The 22,946-nt window shown below is 45.0% G+C and overlaps 1 protein-coding gene across 2 annotated transcripts in view; it reads left to right on the top strand.

Annotated features, from left to right (window-relative positions):
* Positions 1–22,946, top strand: part of LOC126295354 (putative sodium-dependent multivitamin transporter) — a 308,018-nt gene that overhangs the window by 227,425 nt on the left and 57,647 nt on the right. For both annotated transcript variants that reach the window (XM_049987826.1, XM_049987825.1), the window contains exons 4-6: positions 5,193–5,417; positions 10,302–10,417; positions 20,968–21,087. In XM_049987826.1, coding sequence (XP_049843783.1) covers positions 5,193–5,417; positions 10,302–10,417; positions 20,968–21,087 — 461 coding nt within the window. The remainder of the gene's footprint in view (positions 1–5,192; positions 5,418–10,301; positions 10,418–20,967; positions 21,088–22,946) is intronic.

The following is a 22,946-nucleotide window of genomic DNA, read 5'->3' as shown; positions in this document are numbered from 1 at the left end:
GTATGACTGGTCTGAACGTTGATACAGATCATTTCGGAAAAGAATGCGCAAAATATTTTTCTAATTCGTAACGATCTGGAGTACTTACTCTTACTAAAACAGTTATGTTATCTCGATAAGCTGAAATTCATTTTTATTGGTACAGTTCATGCCAATTCATCTACATCTACGTCCATACTCCGCAAGCCACCTGACGGTGTGTGGCGGAGGGTATCTTGAGTACCTCTATCGGTTCTCCCTTCTATTCGAGTCTCGTATTGTTCGTGGAAAGAAGGATTGTCGGTATGCCTCTGTGTGGGCTCTAATCTCTCTCATTTTATCCTCACGGTCTCTTCGCGAGATATACGTAGGAGGGAGCAATATTCTGCTTGACTCTTCGGTGAAGGTATGTTCTCGAAGCTTTAACAAAAGCCCGTACCGAGCTACTGAGCGTCTCTCCTGCAGAGTCTTCCGCTGGAGTTTATCTATCATCTCCGTAACGCTTTCGCGACAACTAAATGATCCTGTAACGAAGCGCGCTGCTCTCCGTTGGATCTTCTCTATCTCTTCTATCAACCTCATCTGATACGGATTCCACACTGCTGAGCAGTATTCGAGCAGTGGGCGAACAAGCGTACTGTAACCTACTTCCTTTGTTTTCGGATTGCATTTCCTTAGGATTCTTCCAATGAATCTCAGTCTGGCATCTGCTTTACCGACGATCAACTTTATATGATCATTCCATTTGAAATCACTCCTAATGCGTACTCACAGTTAATTTATGGAATTAACTGCTACCAGTGGCTGACCTGCTATTTTGTAGCTAAATCATAAGGGATCTATCTTTCTAAGTATTCGCAGCACATTACACTTCTCTACATTGAGATTCAATTGCCATTCCCTGCACCATGCGTCAATTCGCTGCAGATCCTCCTGCATTTCAGGACAATTTTCCATTGTTACAACCTCTCGATACACCACAGCATCATCTGCAAAAACCCTCAGTGAACTTCCGATGTCATCCACCAGGTCATTTATCTATATTGTGAATAGCAACGGTCCTATGACACTCCCCTGCGGTAGACCTGAAATCACTCTTACTTCGGAAGACTTCTCTCCACTGAGAATGACATGCTGCGTTCTGTTATCTAGGAACTCTTCAATCTAATCACACAATTGATCTGATGGTCCATATGCTCTTACTTTGTTCATTAAACGACTATGGGGAACTGTGTCAAACGCCTTGCGGAAGTCAAGAAACACGGCATCTACCTGTGAACCCGTGTCTAAGGCCCTCTGAGTCTCGTGGACGAATAGCGCGAGCTGGGTTTCACACGATCGTCTTTTTCGAAACCCATGCTGATTACTACAGAGTAGATTTCTAGTCTGCAGAAAAGTCATTATACTCGAACATAATACGTGTTCCAAACTTCTACAACTAATAGACGTTAGAGATATAGGTCTATAGTTCTGCACATCTGTCTGACGTCCCTTCTTGAAGACGGGGATGACCTGTGCCCTTTTCCAATCCTTTGGAACGCTACACTCTTCTATAGACCTAGCTAGCGTTTATTCTTTCATTTCTGTCTTATATTTAGGGGTTGTGGTTAACACACTAATCAGTATTAATATAGAATGAGATTTTCGCTCTGCAGCGGAGTGTGCACTGATACGAAACTTCCTGGCAGATTGAAACTGTGTGCCCGACCAAGACTCGATCTCGGGACCTTTGCCTTTCGCGAGCAAGTGTTCTACCGTCTGAGCTACCGAAGCACGACTCACGCCCGGTACTCACAGCTTTATTTCTGCCAAGTTTGGAAGGTAGGAGACGAGGTACTGGCAGAAGTAAAGCTGTGAGTACCGGGCGTGAGTCGTGCTTGGGTAGCTCAGTTGCTGGAGCAGTTGCCCGCGATAGGCAAAGGTCCCGAGTTCGAGTCTCGGTTGGGCACACAGTTTTAATCTGCCAGGAAGTTTCAGTATTAATATAGTGTTACACATGATTGAAAATAGTCTGACCAATTTCGGATAGTTTTCCAAGTTCACGCCCGTGCGTAGTATGCTGGTAGCACCTCGTCGCATTGCCTGTTACGCTGTGTAGCTGACTTTAAAGCTGTGCGGATCGGCATAACGAAAAGGCGAGCGGTCTCGCTCGTTTTGTCCACGACTGTACATTTTACCCCCTGCTTCAGTACTGTACCCTGCATTGGTATTCGATGAATTTCTGTCACTTCTTTCCCTAATTTGTAGCAGAACTTCATGTTAATGCATGGCTCCATTTTGTGCTTCTGACTGCGAATGCCTTTGTCGGGTGTGGTGTGCGTATTGAAACCTCCTGTTAGAAAAATTACACACGACTGTGCTTAAACTGACACACAATATTTTTAGCTCAACGCAATCAGACTTTCAAAAATCTCTACAAAAGAATGGCCCTGACTAACATTAACCTATACCTTTCACAAATTACTTACCTCACAAAAATCTTCGTTACTCGACTACTGCAGTACAGCGAGCGCCACTACTGCCAGCTGAATAAAAGATTCAAACTACTGAAGGCACTAATTACTGATAGGCATAGTTAGCAAATGAAAGATTTTAATACAGAACAAACAATGTATTAACCTTAATAGTGTTCAAAAGTCATAATATATATAGCAGTTCGTGACATCCATTCTTACAAATGTACTGTGTCTGATGGAAACACGTCCAGATCATCCGCTCTCAAAACTCCGCCATCTCTCTCCCCACATCCACCACTGCTGGCGGCTCACCTGTAGTGATGGGGAGCTCGTGAATGAGTCGTTCAAATGAACGCTTCACTCTAGTGAAGTGTGAACTAACCACTCAATTTCAGTGAACTGGTACTTCAAACTCTTCACAGATAGCACACTCCACACTTTTTTCTAGTTCGTTCACTCACTCTCTTCCCCTCTCCCTCTCCCGCTACATCGGCGCTACGTCACCCATCCTCCCTTCGCTTCAGTCCCCCCTCTACTGCCTGTCGACGAATCACGCGGTGTTTGTGGGGAACGATAGGTTTAGGAGGGGTTGGGGAGGTGAGGGGCGAGGGGAAGGCAGCGTCAGTTGCTTCCTGCAGTGCTGACATCATTACCCGTGACTATTGGTGCAATTAAACTTCACGTCTACGGATAGCCTACCGTTGGCAGCGCTTGCAGGCAGATGAACATTAAAGACACAAACGAAGAAGCTGGCTGTGTGAGCACGCACAGACAACATGAAAATAAAAGGTTTGTTAATGACACTGAAAGAGGGATTTTACTCGAAATCTTACCAATGACTACAGGTGACTGTTTACGACTCGAATCTAGAGAGCTCACCGGGGTGGCCGTGCGGTTCTGGGCGCTACAGTCTGGAACCGGGCGACAGCTACGGTCGCAGGTTCGAATCCTGCCTCGGGCATGGTTGTGTGTGATGTCGTTAGGTTAGTTAGGTTTAATTAGTTCTAAGTTCTAGGGGACTGATGACCCAGCAGTTAACTACCCTAGTTCTCAGAGCCATGTGAACCATTTTTGAATCTGGAGGGTTATTATTCTCAACAAAAATAAAATCTACAGGAGAACGTCCCGAATAATTACTTAACGTAGGTATATAGACCTTTGTAACAGTGGTAAACATACTCATTCTATTTTGGGTTTAATTTTATAAAGAACATAAAATTGGACTGTATTTCGTTGGTAGCCCTAGTTTTCAGTCCACGAATACAACAAATAATGTTTCGTAATGTTATTTAAAAACCGTCTTGATTGCAATTTTTTTATTCATATGACCGGTTTCGGTTCATTCAGAACCATCTTCAGATCTGATATTTCAGTTACAGGAGTGACCCGTCCAAATCCAGCAGTTTTCACACGCTACGTCACATGTGAAAATTGCTGGATTTGGACGGGTCACTCTTGTAACTGAAATATCAGATCAAGATGGTTCCGAATGAACCGAAACCGGTCGTATGAATAAAAAAAATTGCAATCATGACGGTTTTTAAGTAACATTATAAAATCACTGATTGCTGTTATCCCGTAAGACATTATGTCTGTTTTTGCAAAATAATGTTTCATTTGGCAGATAAAGACTTTTTTGAGCGCTTCATGAGAAAATGTCGAGCAAGATTAAATGTAATACCTTCTTTATATCTGTTTATCTTTCCTTTGTCCCCTTCGACCATGTTCTATTTAACTCAGACGCTGTAAGAGCGTAAAACGTTGCGTGCACGTTACTGCACAGTTCGGCCACCTGTTGGTAAAATTGTGAAGTATTACGGAGCTTTATTGTACGAGCGGGGCGAAGAGAGCGTAGGCGAGGCTGAGCGGCGAACTGGGCAACAGCGCCAGGCTTCCGTATTTCACGAATGGACTACTTCATTTGAACGCTTCACGGCAAAGAGTGAAATGAATGAAGTTCAAAAAATGGTTCAAACGGCTCTGAGCACTGTGGGACTCAACTGCTGTGGTCATCAGTCCCCTAGGACTTAGAACTAGTTAAACTTAAGTAACCTAAGGACATCACACACATCCATGCCCGAGGCAGGATTCGAACCTGCGACCGTAGCAGTCGCGCGGTTCCGGACTGCGCGCCTAGAACCGCGAGACGACCGCGGCCGGCATGAATGAAGGTCCCGAGTTCGAGTCTCGGTCGGGCTCACAGTTTTAATCTGCCAGGAAGTTTCATATCAGCGCACACTCCGCTGCAGAGTGAAAATCTCATTCTGGAAACATCCCCCAGGCTGTGGCTAAGCCATGTCTCCGCAATATCCTTTCTTTCAGGAGTGCTAGTTCTGCATGTCTGGCAGGAGAGCTTCTGTAAAGTTTGGAAGGTAGGAGACGAGGTACTGGCAGAAGTAAAGCTGTGAGTACCGGGCGTGAGTCGTGCTTCGGTAGCTCAGTTGGTAGAGCACTTGCCCGCGAAAGGCAAAGTTCCCGAGTTCGAGTCTCGGTCGGGCACACAGTTTTAATCTGCCAGGAAGTTTCATATCAGCGCACACTCCGCTGCAGAGTGAAAATCTCATTCATGAATGAAGTAGTTCGCGTGAATGAACGAGTTCGACCCATCTCTAACGCGCTGCCAGCTGCCCAACACTGCAATGGCAGACAACAATGCAAGACCAGCCACGGACTGCGCACAGCAAAGCCAGTGATTTTCGTACAGAGCGCTACGTGGCGTTACCAATAGGAAAACCCAAACAGCCCACGCTTTTGCAGTACCTGGAGATGCGCTTCGGCGTGGCGGCCCGGCTGTGCGCGAGCGTCGCCTTCTCGCTGCAGATGGTCCTCTACATGGGTATCGTACTGTACGCGCCCGCTCTCGCCATCCGCGCGACCACAGGCCTGGACGAGAACGCCTCCATCCTGGCCGTGGGGCTCATCTGCACCTTCTACTCCACCATCGGCGGCATGAAGGCCGTCGTCGTCACCGACGTCTTCCAGGTGAGTCTCTGTCCCTCTGGCAGCTGCTCGCCAGCTCGCGCCCTGTCCTTGCCCCGCCACCTGCACCTAACACACAGGCTGTAGCTCCTGCCTGTCCATCTAATCCGCCCGATGGATTACCGACTAGGGGGGAAGAGGGGGGGGGGGCGAATGCAGCGGCCGGCCACCCTGGACTGGATGTGGCTTTTAGGCGGTTTTCCACGTCCCACTAGGTGAATACCGCACTAGTACACTACTGGCCATTAAAATTGCAACACCACCAAGATGACGTGCCGCAGACGCGAAATTGGAGAAGACGCTGTGAAATGCAAATGATTGGCCTTTCAGAGCATTCACACAAGGTTGACGCCGGTGGCGACACCTGCAACGTGCTGACATGAGGAAAGTTTCCGACCGATTTCTCATACGCAAACAGCAGTTGTCCGGCGTTGTTGTGATGCCTCGTGTAACTGCGTACCATCACGTTTCCGACGTTGATAAAGGTCGGATTGTAGCCTATAGCGACTGCAGTATATCCTATCGCGACATTGCTGCTCGCGTCGGTCGAGATCCACTGACTGTTAGCAGAATACGGAATCGGTGGGTTCAGGAGGGTAATACGGAACGCCTTGTTGTATCCCAACGGCCTCGTATCATTACCAGTCGAGATGACAGGCATCTTATCCGCACGGCTGTAACGGATCGTGCAGCCACGTCTCGATCCCTGAGTCAACAGATGGGGACGTTTGCAAGACAACAACCATCTGCACCAACAGTTCGACGACGTTTGCAGCAGCACAGACTATCAGCTCGGCGACCGTGGCTGCGGTTACCCTTGACGCTGCATCAGACAGGAGCACCTGCGATGGTGTCGGCCTACTCAACGAGGAACCTGGGTGCACGAATGGCAAAACGTCATTTTTTCGAAACAATCCAGGTGCTGTTGACAGCATCAACACGGTCGCATCCGTGTTTAGCGACATCACGGTGAACGTACATTGGAAGCGTGTATTCGTCATCGCCATACTGGCGTATCACCCAGCGTGATGGTATGGGGTGCCACTGGTTACACGTCTCGGTCACCTCTTCTTCGCATTGACGGCACTTTGGTGGACGTTACATTTCAGATGTGTTGCGACACGTGGCTCTACCCTTCATTCGATCCCTGCGAAACTCTACATTCCAGCAGGATAATGCACGAACGCATCTTGCAGATCCTCTACGGGCCTTTCTGGATACAGGAAATGTTCGATTGCTGCCCTGGTCAGCACATTCTCCAGATCTCTCACCAACTGAGAACGTCTGGTCAATGGTGGCCGAGCAACTGACTCGTCACAATACGCCAGTCACTACTCTTCATGAACTATGGAGTCGTGTGTAAGCTGCATGACCAGCTGTACCTGTACACGCCATCCAAGCTCTGACTCAATGCCCAGGCGTATCGAGGCCGTTATTACGGCCAAAGGTGGTTGTTCTGGGTTCTGATTTCCCAGGATCCATGCACACAAATTGCATCAAAATGTAATCACATGTCAGTTCTAGTATAATATATTTGTGCAATGAATACCCGTTTATCATCTGCAGTTGTTCTTGGCGTAGCAATTTTAATGGCCAGTAGTGTAAATGAGAGTGCTAGCTTCATTAAGGAAATACTGTTTTAGCTCTCACACATAAGTTGTTTCCTCACTCACGAACGTGCTCCACCTCTGTAGTATGGTAATGAAACGCCAAAAGCCAAAATACATGTTTGAAGAATGGCATCATGATACTACCAAAGAGTTGGTCAAGCGACCATCTTCATGTCAGCAACGTAGTAACATAAATGTATTATAAATGGCACATGTCAGAATGAAATCACAATGAAATGAATACCCTGAGCTGCATACAGGCGTCGATATAAGTCAACGGGGACAGTTGAAAATGTGTGACCTGCCCAGGACTCGAACCTGGGATCCCCTGCTTACATGGCAGACGCTCCATCCATCTGAGACACCGAGGGCACAGAGGATAGTGCGACTGCAGGGACTTATCTCTCGAACGCCTCCCACATTCGCAACTTATTGTCCCGCACCATATTCATTGTGCCGCTGCACACCATACACATTACTTGCGGCCTTACCGCCGACTTCGGCACGATTTGTGCATCCACACATAAGAAGATGGTCAATTGGCCGGTGAGCCTTCACTATATACGGGGTGGTCCATTGATCGTGACCGGGCCAAATATCTCACGAAATAAGCGTCAAATAAAAAAGAAAAAGACTACAAAGAACGAAACTCGTCTAGCTTGAAGGGGGAGACCAGATGGCGCTATGGTTGGCCCGCTAGATGGCGCTGCCATAGGTCAAACGGATATCAACTACGCTTTTTAAAAGTAGGTACCCGCAATTTTTATTACTTATTCGTGTAGTACGTAAACAAATATAAATGTTTTAGTTGGACCACTTTTTTCGCTTTGTTATAGATGGCGCTGTAATAGTCACAAACGTGTAAGTACGTGGTATCACGTAACAATCCGCCAGTGTGGACGGTATTTGCTTCGTGATACATTACCCGTGTTAAAATGGACCGTTTACCAATTGCGGAAAAGGTCGATATCGTGTTGATGTATGGATATTGTGATCAAACGGGCGTGTATCCTGGGCGACACCATGAAAGTGTCCGGACCGTTCGCCGGATAGTTACGTTATTTATGGAAATAGGAAGTGTTCCGCCACATGTGCCACCTGCAACAAATGATGATGTCCAAGTAGGTGTTTTAGCTGCTGTCGCGGCTAAGCCGCACATCAACAGCAGACAAATTGCGCGAGAATCGGGAATCTCAAAAACGTCGATGTCGAGAATGCTACATCAAAATCGATTGCACCCATACCGTATTTCTATACACCAGGAATTGCATGGCGACGACTTTGAACGTCGTGTACAGTTCTGCCACGGGGCACAAGAGAAATTACGGGACAATGACAGATTTTTTGCACCTGTTCTATTTAGCGACGAAGCGTCATTCACCAACAGCGGTAACGCAAACCGGCATAATATGCACTATTGGGCAACGGAAAATCCATGTGGCTGCGACAAGTGGACCATCAGCGACCTTGGCGGGTTAATGTATGGTGCGGCATTATGGGAGGAAGGATAATTGGCCCGCATTTTATCGATGGCAATCTAAATGGTGCAGTGTATGCTGATTTCCTACGTAATGTTCTACCGATATTACTACAAGATGTTTTACTGCATGACAGAATGGCGATGTACTTCCAACATGATGGATGTCAGGCACATAGCTCGCGTACGGTTGAAGCGGTATTGAATAGCATATTTCTTGACAGGTGGATTGGTCGTCGAAGCACTATACCGTGACCCGCACGTTCACCGGATCTGGCGTCCCCGGATTTCTTTCTGAGGGGGAAGTTGAAGGATATTTGCTATCGTGATCCACCGACAACGCCTGAAAACATGTGTGAGCGAATTGTAAATGCATGTGCGAACATTACGGAAGGCGAACTACTCGCTGTTGAGAGGAATGTCGTTACACGTATTGGCAAATGCATTCAGGTTGACGGACATCATTTTGAGCATTTATTGCATTAATGTGGTATTTACAGCTAATCAGGCTGTAACAGCATGCGTTCTCAGAAATGTATCACACTGGAACAACGGAAATAAAATGTTCAAACGTACCTACGTTCTGTATTTTAATGTAACAGACCTACCTGTTACCAACTGTTCATCTAAAATTGTGAGCCATATGTTTGTGACTGTTACAGCAGCATCTATCACAAAGCGAAAAAAGTGCTCCAACTAAAGCATTCATATTTCTTTACATACTACACGAATATGTAATAAAAATGGGGGTTCCTATTAAGAGTAAACGCAGTTGATTTCCGTTTGACCTATGGCAGCGCCATCTAGCTGGCCAACCACCATTTGGTATCCCTCTTCAAGCTAGACGAGTTTCGTTTTTTTTGTAGTTCTTTCGTTTGACGCTTATTTCGTGAGATATTTGGCCCAGCCACGATCAATGGATTACCCTGTATATGTGAAGATGGCATCTGTTGTTTCGGAAAGCCACGAGTACTGAGTATGATGGGCAGGGCACTATGAATATAGTGCGGGACAATAAGTTGCGAATGTGGGTCTCATGGGTGGCGTGCCAGGGGTAAGTCCCTGCAGTGACACTGTCCTCTGTGTCCTTGGTGGCTCACATGGATGGAGCGTCTGCCATGTAAGCAGGAGATTCCAGGTTCGAGTCCCGGTCGGGGCACACATTTTCAACTGTCCCCATGGATCAACTCCTGTATGCATCTCAGGGTGTTCATTTAATTGTAATGTCATTCTAATGAGCTGCATGGTCACCGACATGTCTGAAAGAACAGATACCACCGTCATATATACATGCCAAAATAAAAACGTAATCGGGTGCCAATGGTTGTTCTTACAAGGGAAACCACACAATGGCATTAAAACAAAGACAGAACTCTTGCGAAATTGTTTTAGGCGTTGGCATCTAGGTTGCAGCCTACTATAGTTAGCCTGCTACATTGTATGTGCGTGGATGATATCCCAGCACTTACACCAACTTAACGACACTTGTTCTTCTGATAACACATTCATGAATGGTGGGGATGAATTATTGTGAGGCCACAGCAACCGCCCACCATCCCATGACTCTTTTCCTGATTGTGTTGTTGTTGTTCCTTATGTCCTCGGGGATCCTGTCAAAGATGCCCTTCGACCCTCTTTTGTCCATTACTAACGTGATCCGTATGACTTGTGAACCCTTCTGGCTCCTTCTGCTACAGCCTTGTTCTCTTCCCCTCCCCCCCCCCCCTCACCAAACCACCCCCTCCTCCACCACCTGCTCCAGTAGGATTGCTCGGATGACCGGAATTTTTCTGTTCTCAGTCTCTATTAATGTTCGCAGCAGTGTTCCTGGTCAGTATTAAAGGTTCCATTGATGCAGGAGGCTTCGACAAGGTGTGGGAGATAGCTGCCACTGGGGGCCGTGCAGACTTCTCCAGGTGTGTTGCCAGCCATTGCCTACTAACTTCACTCTTGTGTCTCTGTTCTGCTTGAACACATTTTAAAAAGTAGCACTTTGTTGTTGATTATGGAAGAACAAACAAGAACGTTTTTTCTCCTTTTTCAAATTTTCTTGTGTTCAAACACAAACATCTACAAATCAGTTTTCAAGTTAGTAAAAGTAAAGACAACCACTCACTACGCTCAGAAAGAACTGAACAGTCCATAGGCACACAGCTTTGAAGACATTAATAAAGTACCTCAATTTTTGGTCTTGGGTTGTTCTTCTTCATGGTACAACAGCATGTGTGTAAGGAATGGGGATTGGTTTTCTTCCTGTTCATGTCGTCTGTATTTTATCTCTCTCTCTCTCTCTCTCTCTCTCACACACACACACACACACACACACACACACACAGGGTGTACAAAGTCTAGGGATTGATCAATGAAAAGATACTGAACAAAAAAGTCTAGTGAACTTACGTCCGGAAATGCATGGTTTCCATGCTAGAGACCATTTATGCAATCATGTTTTGTTACAGAAAAATTCGGAGTAGGTATTAAAATTCATGGAGAAGAAATAAAATCTTTGAGGTTCGCCGATGACATTGAAATTCTGTCAGAGACAGCAAAGTACTTGGAAAAGCAGTTGAATGAAATGGACAGTGTCTTGAATGGAGGATATAAGATGAACATCAAGAAAAGCAAAACGAGGATAATGGAATGTTCTATAATTAAGTCTGGTGATGCTGAGGGATTAGATTAGGCAATGAGACAATTAAAGTAGTAAAGGAGTTTTGCTATTTCGGGAGCAAAGTAACTGATGATGGTCGAAGGAGAGAGGATATAAAATGTAGACTGGCAATGGCAAGGAAAGCGTTTCTGGAGAAGAGAAATTTGTTAACATCCAGTATAGATTTAAGTGTCAGTATGGAGTGTAGCCATGTATGGAAGTGAAACATGGACGATAAATAGTTTAGACAAGAGGAGAATGTGGTGCTACAGATAAATGCTGAAGATTAGATGTATAGATCACGTAACTAATGAGGAGGTACTGAATAGAATTGGGGAGAAGAGGAGTTTGTGGAACAACTTGACTAGAAGAAGGGATCGGGTGGTAGGACGTGTTATGAGGCATCAAGGGATCACCAATTTAGTATTGGAGGGCAGCGTGGAGGGTAAAAATCGTAGAGGGAGACCGAGAGATGAATACACTAAGCAGATTCAGAAGGATGTAGGCTGCAGAAGTTACTGGGAGATGAAGAAGCTTGCACTGGATAGAGTAGCATGGAGAGCTGCATCAAACCAGTCTCAGGACTGAAGACCACAACACAGGGGTTTTTGAGGCAAGCAATATTAACTCAGCTGCCATCTCCACAATGGTGAAAACATTGAGCGGGGCCAGTCTATAAAAACTTGCTGCCATATTAAAATTGTGTGTCGGGCTGAGGCTTGAACTCAGGACCTTTGTCTTTCGTGGAAAAGTGATCTCATTCTGGAGCCAGTCTATTGTCGCAAATGTGGAAAGTGAACTGCTTTATTTTGTAAAACATTTAAATTTTCTCTGCAGTTTGTCTAGCGAAATATAAACTAAACATAAATAAAGAGTGCTCAGTGTTCAACTGCACAAATCAAAATGATAAAACAATTGACATTTATTTTTACAAGTAAGTGTACAATAGTTTAATGAAGATGTCATAAGGACTCATGACAAGCCTAAGGGGTGCCTTCGGATTTTAGGTATTCTTCAAATAAATGCAGAAAAATAATTAACTTTACAATAAGTACAGGTTTCATTTGAAAGATAAGGAGCTAACAGAGATTGGTAGCAAATATGAAAAAGAACATGTTTTCAGGCTACAACCAAGCAAATCTGTAGAAATTACTTTGATTATAAAAATATGAACAACATAAATGATCTGAGTCACATATGACTAAAGCAATTCCCATAACATTTACTATATATATATAAGACCTGTACCCAGAAAGCAAACTTTTGAAAATTTGGAAGATAATACTCTCAGTAAGTAGTTAGTATCACATAGTAAGATTGTAATTTAAGTTTATAGGCATAAGTTATAGTAAATAAAATTTTCTAGTGGATCTGGCATACTAGATGATGACTTTACCCCAGAACACATGGCATTTTTGGGTGGTCTAGTAACATGCAAATTCAGTGGTCAGTTTACGTGAATGTTGAATTAAATCTAAATAAATTTTCCTTTCTAATACAAAATTTTCATGTGGTGTTCTAATTCCTTTAGGAAATAATGTCTGTTTTTCATGTCGTAGTGATGTAATATATTGATCATTTGTTTAATTCTCTTGTTGAGTTATTTTTTCTAATCTCATATGTAATTTTTGGAAAATGGATCCTTCATTAATATTTCTCTGTATTTAATAATTGGGTATTAATGAATCAAATATTAATTTTTACAAAATTTTGGGGTAATGGAAGAATATTCTAGATGTCATGTACCTGATGCTAATGAGTTTTATGAAGGTTTTGTCCTATAGTTACATGTGGAACTGTCGTCATGATAATTTGTTGTGGTCAATATAGTGCATTCCATGGTTTGAGAGAGAGAGAGACTCAGTCTTCCTCTGATGGTGAAGTTAAGGTCCTTTAAAATTGATACAGAGCTCAAATAGCGTTTTCAATACCAGCTGGTTACCATTAATTTTGTGTTGGTTTTCCATTTCTCAGAATAATGCTGTACTTTTGTTTCTTGCTTATTTTGTTTTGTATATTTTTTGTTGTTTTGATTTTCCAGTTGTTACTTTAGATTTTAATTTGTCCCTGTCCAAAGTCCCCAATTGCCCACATAGTCTCCTTAGCTTGAATATTTATTGTTCATAATTTGTACAAGTTTTGTACGTAATGTTTACATTCTTGTGCCTTGGGAAAGTGTAATGTTTTTTTTTTTTTTTGTGAAGGCAGAAACAAAAGTACATTGCCCTAAATATGAAGACCAAACAAATCAAATTAATCTAACCCAAAAATATTTTCACACTCGCATGAATGCAAAATTGTAAATGTTAGTGTTCTGGTGTGAGACTGGAAAACGGCAGACAAACTGCATGTACCAATCACTGGAATGTCCTGAGCATTATACACGAGTTGCAAGATTGTGTCAGCTGTGGCAAGCCTAAATGTTCATGAGACAATGCAACAGACGGGTGAGTGTCTAACTGAAGTCATACACAGTATCCAACAGTGACTAAGTTCACAAACAGTTTGTTAGGTTGTCATTCCATAGCACTTGGGGGTGAAGGCACATCATGAATTTATTCATTACTAGTATTGGTAGCCAGTTTAGAAAAAAGTACATTCACCGAGTGTCAAGGTGCTCCAAGCATAAGAGAGTGACTTGGGTAGAGTTCTTTTCCTATTGCAAGCACACAGACTGTACATGACGTGGCTTTTTACAAGAAAAGCATGTTGTGTTCCATGAAGGGAAAGCAGCCACAGCTGACTCCCTTGCTGAGACTCGTTTACTGTGTCCACGTTGCAGCGGGCTGTTTGCGTGTGGTCGTCAGTCGCGAGGCAGAACCTGTTTGCCACTTTGCATTGCACTGCAAATGGGAGTTATCTCAGTTTTTCACGGCACTATCTGACGAGTCCTGATGTTCAATAATTTGTAACACTTGTTTCGAAGTAGGATCAGAATGTTCGAGAATTTGTTCACGAATGCTACAGTCTGGCACGTTGTACGTGACTACACCGTGAATCATTGCATCTGCACATTACATCTACATCGACATTTATACTCCGCAAGCCACCCAACGGTGTGAGGCGGAGGGCACTTTACGTGCCACTGTCATTACCTCCCTTTCCTGTTCCAGTCGCGTGTGGTTCGCGGGAAGAGCGACTGCCGGAAAGCCTCCGTGCACGCTCGAATCTCTCTAATTTTACACTCGTGATATCCTAGGGACGTATAAGTAGGGGGAAGCAATATATTCGATACCTCATCCAGAAACGCACCCTCTCGAAACCTGGACAGCAAGCTACACCGCGCTGCAGAGCGCCTCTCTTGCAGAATCTGCCACTCGAGTTTGCTAAACATCTCCGTAATGCTATCACGCTTACCAAATAACCCTGTGACGAAATGCGCCGCTTTTCTTTCGATCTTCTCTATCTCCTCTGTCAACCCGAACTGGTACGGATCCCACACTGATGAGCAATACTCCAGTATACGCCGAACGAGTGTTTTGTAAGCCACCTCCTTTGTTGACGGACTACATTTTCTAAGGACTCTCCCAATGAATCTCAACCTGGCACCCGCCTTACCAACAATTAATTTTATACGGTCATTCAACTTCAAATCGTTCCGTACACATACTCCCAGATATTTTACAGAAGTAACTGCTACCAGTGATTTTGCGCTATCATATAATCATACAATAAAGGATCCTTCTTTCTATGTATTCGCAATACGTTACATTTGTCTATGTTAAGGGTCAGTTGCCACTCCCTGCACCAAGTGCCTATCCGCTGCAGATCTTCCTGCATTTCGCTGCAATTTTCTAATGCTGCAACTTCTCTGTATACTACAGCATCATTCGCGAAAAGCTGCTCGGAACTTCCGACACTATCTACTGGGTCATTTATATATATTGTGAAAAGCAATGGTCCCATAACACTCCCCTGTGCCACGCCAGAGGTTACTTTAACGTCTGTAGACGTCTCTCCACTGATAACAACATGCTGTGTTCTGTTTGCTAAAAAGTCTTCAATCCAGCCACACAGCTGGTCTGATATTCCGTAGGCTCTTACGTTGTTTATCAGGCGACAGTGCGGGACTGTATCGAACGCCTTCTGGAAGTCAAGGAAAATGGCATCTACCTCGGAGCCTGTATCTAACATTTTCTGGGTCTAATGAACAAATATAGCAAGTTGGGTCTCACACGATTACTGTTTCCGGAATCCATGTTGATTCCTGCAGAGTAGATTCTGGGTTTCCAGAAATGACATGATACGCGAGAAAAAAACATGTTCTAAAATTCTACAACAGATCGATGTTAGAGATATAAGACTATAGTTTTTGCGCATCTGCTCGCCGGCCCTTCTTGAAATCTGGGACTACCTGTGCTCTTTTCCAATCATTTGGAACCTTTCGTTCGTCTAGAGACTTGCAGTACACGGCTGTTGGAAGGGGTTAAGTTGTTTCACGTACTCTGTGCAAAATCGAATTGGTATCCCATCAGGTCCAGTGGACTTTCCTCTGTTGAGTGATTTCAGCGCTTTTCTATTCCTCAGACACTTATTTCGATGTCAGCCCTTTTTTTGTTCGTGCGAGGGTTTAGAGAAGGAACACATTGTAGAACACCAAAGACATACTCACCTTCTCCAACCCACCAAGTACGCAATCGCTGAACATTGTATTTCCACAGACCATTCCATGAATTACGACGACACAAAAAATTCTGGCCCATACATCAAACTTTTGCAGCTCGATTACCAAGGAATCTGTGGAAATACGATTGTCTGACAACGAGACTCTCACCAATCCAGATAGCGGTTATCAGCTGAACTCTGCTTGGAATCCTGTTATAGAGAAACTTCGTAGTCTAAATTGTTATCTGCATAAAGATGGAAATCGACCCGACAGCGATACGTCAGGCTATCACAGTGGAGGGCGCGAGGCGCAGCGCACGCAGCCGTTATGAACACGCACGCTGAGCAGCACATGCGCAGTGTCACCTCAGTACGGCTTTAAATAGCGGAGCTCAGCGCGTACTCGCCTCCTTTCGCCTCCATGACTTCTACCTCACCCTTTTTGGTCGTCCCATCCAGCTCACCCCCACCTTGAGATACCTTGGCCTCACCCTCTACCGACGCCTCACCTGGAGCCTCATCTCCAGACCGTCCAGCGGAAAGTCCATTCCCGCCTCCGCCTTCTGAAACTACTGTCTGGCCGGACATGGGGATTGCATCCTTCTACCATCCTCCACTCCTACAAATCGCTCATCTGTCCTATCCTCTGTTATGCCAGCGTTGCCTGGATCTCAGCCACCACCTGCTTTTACAAGGCCCTCCAAATCCTCAGACACCACGCACTCTGCCTTGCCTTTTGTATCTGCCTTCCCTCCCCCACACACCTCCTGTATGACCTCATCCTTCTTTTCCTCCAATATCTCCACATCCTTTACGTTGTCCAGGCTTGATCAGCCCCACCCTCTGGTTTCCTCCTTCCTCTCCACCCCCCCGCCCGTTGCCGCGCCTCTATCGCTGTATCCCTGTATCCCTCCCTCTCTCCACGTCCACACCCTCCATCTCCTTCATCAGGGCAATTTCCAAAGCCTCCCCATCCCGGATGACGAACTTTGCCGTGACATCTACCCTTCCTTCCAACTATAACCTGGCCTTGTTCCCCCTCCGCCTCCCCAGGGCCCCCTTTTTCCTCTTCCCTCCTCCTCCCAGGTAGGGTTTTCCGCCATCCCACCCCTCCCCTGAGACCCTGCACCCCGTACTTGCCTCTTTCCTTCCCACATCCCTCCCTACCTGGCCCTCTTCAGCGCGCCCCCCGCTCATCTCCCCCATCTCTTTCCCTCCCTCCCCTCATCTCCTAGCGCCTGGCAGATCCTCTGTTTTGATCATCGTCAGTGTGCCACATCACCACATGAGTGTCGTGTTTAGTGCCGTTTCTCCTGTGCGTTAAGAGGTGTGATTTTAATTGTGTACTGCCTTGAGGTTCGCCGTCAGTGTTACGTTCTGTGCTATGCCATCCGTCGCTACTTTTGTGCTCCAGTCATACCGTGCCTTGTGTTCTTTTAATTGTCGCAGTGTGTGGCTTTTTGTGTGTGCTACTTTTAAACAGTTTTTTATCTCCATTTTACAGTCACCCCGTTTTTTGTCTATTGCCTTCCATGATGTTCCCCCTTTTTTATATCTATGTCCACCATATTTTCTCCTTTGTTATTTTTAAATGTCTTCTATTGTTTGTTCTATGTCCTTCGGCTGAAGAGCAGCGCATATGCTGCTGGCAGCCCGCCCCGATGGGGAATTGAAATACAATAAAGAAAACAAACAAACAAAGAAACAAAGCGTACTGGCCAGTACTACTACAGCGGCACTCATCTGAAGATGGCCAGAAGTCTCAGCGCCGAAATATCGTGGCAGGACGTTACTAATATCCGGCAGTTTTCCCGTGTTTTTATGGAACAATCAGTACGCCAGGAAAGCTTTAAACATCACCTCATAACTTAACTTACTTCATATTAATGAGGTGTCTTGATATGCTTACTGTGCAATTACTTTTTCACACTGTTATTGCTTGCAGAAGGCAGGCTAAGTATAACAATTCACGACTGTGATGACATCAAAACCTGATAACAGACTAGGAAATTCATGGGGTCGTGAGTTGCAGTCGATCCAGCAGAAGGTGTTGTAGCTGCCGGATCTGCTCCTGGCGAGCAGTGAAGGTCCGCCAGGCAGCGATTTGCCATTGATTGTGTAACCATTGTCACGCAGAGAGAAACAGGATAATTACTGAAGGCCGTGATAGAATAATGACTCCATTTGACAGATAATTATAGTATATTAACATAACTGTTGCATCCCATACATCTACAGGTTCTCGATGTACCTTGAGTAGGTAATGGCCAACACCAGTGATCACACACTGTGATACACTGTCATATCACGCACATAGATCCCATGACCACAAATAAAAATAGACAGGGTATCATCTTTTGATAATTTGCTCATATGTCTATTATGCACACATGTGATACGAAAATTAGTATATTTTCACTCTGCAGCGGAGTGTGTGCTGATATGAAACTTCCTGGCAGATTAAAACTGTGTGCCCGACCGAGACTCGAACTCGGGACCTTTGTCTTTCGTGCAGGAGAGCTTCTGTGAAGTCCGGAAAGTAGGATACGAGGTACTGGCGTAATTGAAGCTGTGAGGACGGGGTGTGAGTCATTCTTGGATAGCTCAGTTGGCAGAACACTTGCCCGCGAAAGGCAAAGGTCCCGAGTTCGAGCCTCGGTCCGGCACACAGTTTTAATCTGCCAAGAAGTTTCAGTAAGAAAATTAGCAGACATGTCACTCCTCGTTGCAGCCCACGATTAGTTAATCATAAATGTCATGTATGGAGTGACATCATGTGGTGGGAAATTCACCGATCTGGTCACCATGGTTTGTAGAGCAGGATCGATATGAACAACAGCAACGATGAGCCGTACTAGACCCACCGCGTTTTGAATGTTTGTCAGGGTGGAATGCACTCTGCCCACCGTGAAGTATAGCTGGACCTGGAGAATATCAGTGACTTTTGCTGCATCGACATTCATATTATTTGAACTTTGAACATCCAGAATAGTTTTATATACGAGGTGCGACAATAAAGTAATGAGACTGACGTGAAAAAAAATTTTACTTACCGTTTTAGTCAAGTTTAGTGTTGTCTCCTTGAAATTAGTTCCCTTCTGATTGCACAGACTTTTTCCAGCGCTTCCGCCACTGATGGTCACATTCATCTTCTGTTATATCCTCCAAGACCCTCGTCACAGCTTTTTGGACATCTTGTGTTGTTTGAAAATGGTTTCCCTTGACCGCCGCTTTGACTCTCGGAAATAGAAAAAAGTCGCACGGAGCGATATCTGGGGAATAAAGTGGCTGTGGTAGTACGGAAATTTGTTTAGAGGTTAAAAATTGCTGTATTGACAGAGCAGTATGGGATGGCGCATTATCAGCAATGTTGGCACGGACACAAAGAACTCTTGTACGAAGTCTTTCTAAAACTTCTTTGTAGTAATATTGGTTAAAGGTTTGTCCAAGATGCACCCAGTCTTTATGAACAATTCCCTTCGAATGAAAGAAGCATACAAGCATGCATTTCACTTTTGACTTTGACATGTGAGCTTTTTTTGGTCTGGGTGGTCCATTTGAGCACCATGGCGAACTTCGGCGTTTTGTCTCTGGATCGTACTGAAAAAAAAAAAAACGATCAACAATTCTGGATTGATTTCCATTTGCTCGAGCAGATCGCCTACCACATTTTTCCGTGTTTCTCGCTGTTTTGGTTTGAGATTTTTGGGGACCATTTTTGAATAATTCCTTCTCATACCAAGATCTTCAGTTATTATTAGACAAACTGTGGTGTCACCGCCAGACACCACACTTGCCAGGTGGTAGCCTCTAAATCGGCCGCGGTCCGGCAGTATACGTCGGACCCGCGTGTCGCCACTATCAGTGATTGCAGACCGAGCGCCGCCACACGGCAGGTCTAGAGAGACTCCCCAGCACTCGCCCCAGTTATACAGCCGACTTTGCTAGCGATGGTTCACTGACTAAATACGTTCTCATTTGCCGAGAAGATAGTTTAGCACAGCCTTCAGCTACGTCATTTGCTACGACCTAGCAAGGCTCCATATTCAGTTACTATTGATATTGAGAGTGTGAATCATGTACCTTCAAGAGCGACGTTCATCATTAATGGATTAAAGTTAAGTATTCCACCAGATACGTCCGTTTTTCTAAATTCTAATTTCCTTGTCCTGTTCCAGACCTCACGCCAGCCTGCGTGAGCTAAAACGCGTGCCTTTCGGCCTCCTCTAGTAACACAGTGTTAGCTCTCCTGCCAACAACAAAACAAACCATTTCTCAATTGATATTCAGTTCTTCTGCAGTCATTTTCATGGATAATCTTAGATCAGATCGTACGAATTTATGCACCCTGGCCAAGTTGACATCCGTCCATGAGTTTGATGGTCGTCCACAGCGGTCTTCACCTTCAACATTCGTTCTGCCTTCACTAAACATTTTATGCCAATGAAAAACTTGAGCTCTTGACATAACCTCCTCTCCTAAAGCCTTCTGAGGCTTACCATATGTTGTCGTCGCATTTTCACCCAGTTTAACGCAAAAAGAAATGATATACCATTGCGCAATATTATGCAGTTCCGTATCTGTGATGAGAGACACAGACACGTGTTAACTTAATACAACACAACTCACGACTGAGCAGTTGCATCGATGTGCCGCTTGGACTAGAAGCAGCTTATAGACCGAGGTCAAAGATATTGTGCCTACACAAGCCTGCAGGGTTGCCACATCTTGCAAGGAAAATCAGTCTCATTACATTGTCACACCTCGTACAATGGGACGCCAGTGACACTGTTGAAGCCTGTGACTGAACTGGACCACAACAGCGATAGGTGGTCGGTTAAGTTAGCGTTGACAGGGGGCGCTGAACTCTGTTTTCCTGGAGGTGTGGGTCTTCCCGCTCTTTCCGTTCGCATGTGGCTCGGAGCCTTCTTGGTGCTGCTTTGCAGTGCTCTACTGGTTAGTATGCAGTTTTTGCTGTTGGACCGAACGAAATCAATGAAAAGTGGCGTGGAAAACCCAGGAAACTTTATCTTTTAAGAATTGCTGGACACCCTGATAAATGAAACGTGTTACCACTGTAATGACAAATGTGACAGTGTACGGTAACAAAAAATCTTGATATAAGAAATCATTCACTGTGGATTTATCTTCATATGTCATAGTGTCAGTCTTCCATCGTCATTACAGTTAATGGCGGGACATGTTTTTCAGCATTTCTGCTGACCCCACGGTGCGCCACACGTGGTGGTCGCTCATCATTGGTGGTGGCTTCACCTACCTGTGCCTGTATGCCGTCAACCAGACGCAGGTTCAGAGGCTGCTTTCTACCAGGTAAGTGGCAAGTGTCCCAGCTGGAGGGCACGGTACGACGCATGATCCAGAAATATCCTGTCTCTAAAAATGCTTGGCATTTAATGTATTCATAAAGTGGAGGCGCTCACCACTGGTGTCCTTGGTAACTGAAGGTTGCAGGTTTTATTTGTTTGGAGTGAGGAGGTCATATAGACGAATGGCCAGAAATTCATTCCAAGGGAGGCACACCTATGTGAAAGTGTAGATAAAAGATCTCTGTCAGTGACGGTATGGAATATTCACAATTAAAACTGCGACTATCTGTATCCCCTACAATGCCTGCAGGCCTCATTACCTACAGACTTGCCTCCGTGGCAATATTTTCATTGCTGGATTGTTGCGGAGGCCATGACGGGGCTGGGATTTCAGTCATCTGTCCCATTCATGGATGAGGCTACCTTTACAACAGGCAATATTGTCAACCTTCACAACACTCATCTGAAGGATTACGGAGTATAGCTACAGCAGAGCTTCCCAACGTGTGGTCCACGGACCCCTTAGTGGTACGCCGGCTCTTTCTAGTGGGTCTGCGGCCACCTTTCACCAAATCGTGTAAAATAATGAGTAAAATTATAGAATAAAAATGTGAAAATAAAATTCATCACTATTTTTTTTTTCGTGTGAAAAGCATGTGTACTGTTACTTCAGGTTGTATCCCCAAGCAGCCTAAGTGAGAACGCATACACAGTTTACTGCCGGAGAGTGCGGCTTCTCTGATCGACTGTTTCACAGCAATACGGGGGTTGTTTGTGCCGCAGCTCACGGCGCTAGATGTGCTGAAACCTTTTACGCATGCGCGGAGTGAGCCTTGTCGACCAATCACAGCACTCGCTGCCACGTATGCAGCCCCAGGCATCATTAAATGTTAAACTTGCTTTGTCAGTGCACTACCTATTTCATAAGTCGATTTTTGACCAGTTTATTTACTTCTAACATGGATCTGTGGCTGAAGTCAGGATCATTGAAGAAGGCTGCAGTTTCTCCATCGCCTTCACAACAAGGGAAGTTTCCAGTTGAAATGAATGAGTAGGGAGGACAGTCAAAGTGAGACTTTACATACATTTGAACATTTTTCTGCGTATTTCACAAAAACACACACACACACACACACACACACACACACACACACACACACACACACACACACACACACACACACAACTGTTACGAAATATGCGTGCTACTTACACAACAGTAGTCAAATAGTGGAAGTGAACAGAACATAAGCGACAGCTTGTCAACAGCAAACAGTTTGGACCTGACATTGATTGCTCTCGGAGGAAGGCAGCTCCATCGTGTGAAATTTCAATTGCCAAGTAATTTTAATCAGGCTACAGTGTGTTGAACAAAGGGAGTAAATCCACTAGTAAGTGTCTGGATACAGTGGGAATTCAAATTGGATCTTTAATTTCAAGTTGCTTTCATTCATCTCTAAACCAAGACTATTGATACTTCGGGGGGGGGGGGGGGGGGGGGGGGGGGATCATTGGGAACATGGCACCTGCATTAAGAAGCTTTCAGTTCCCATGGGTTTTGCTCAGAAATTTGAAGTTACTGTGCTCTTGACTGATTAGGGGTCCACCATGGATTTTCAACTGAAGAAGGGGTCCGCCAGCTGAAAATGTTGGGAAGCCCTGAGCTACAGTATTGTGTCTGTGGAAAATCGACACCAGTTCAGCCTCAGTGTATGGGTGGGGATTAATGGCAACTGCCTTTTGGAACCAGTCATCCTTCCACAATGCCACACAGGTGAGGTATGTGTGCACTTCTGTGGATGCCTTTGATGGTATGAGCACTAATGTGGCTGTCACGTATGGTGCTCCAGCTCACTGCCTTCA

This window comes from Schistocerca gregaria, chromosome 11 (assembly GCF_023897955.1).
Source record: "Schistocerca gregaria isolate iqSchGreg1 chromosome 11, iqSchGreg1.2, whole genome shotgun sequence".
In the NCBI taxonomy this organism is placed as follows: Eukaryota; Metazoa; Arthropoda; class Insecta; order Orthoptera; family Acrididae; genus Schistocerca; species Schistocerca gregaria.
Note: the sequence above shows the minus strand (reverse complement) of the source record. Positions and strands in the feature narration are given on the sequence as shown.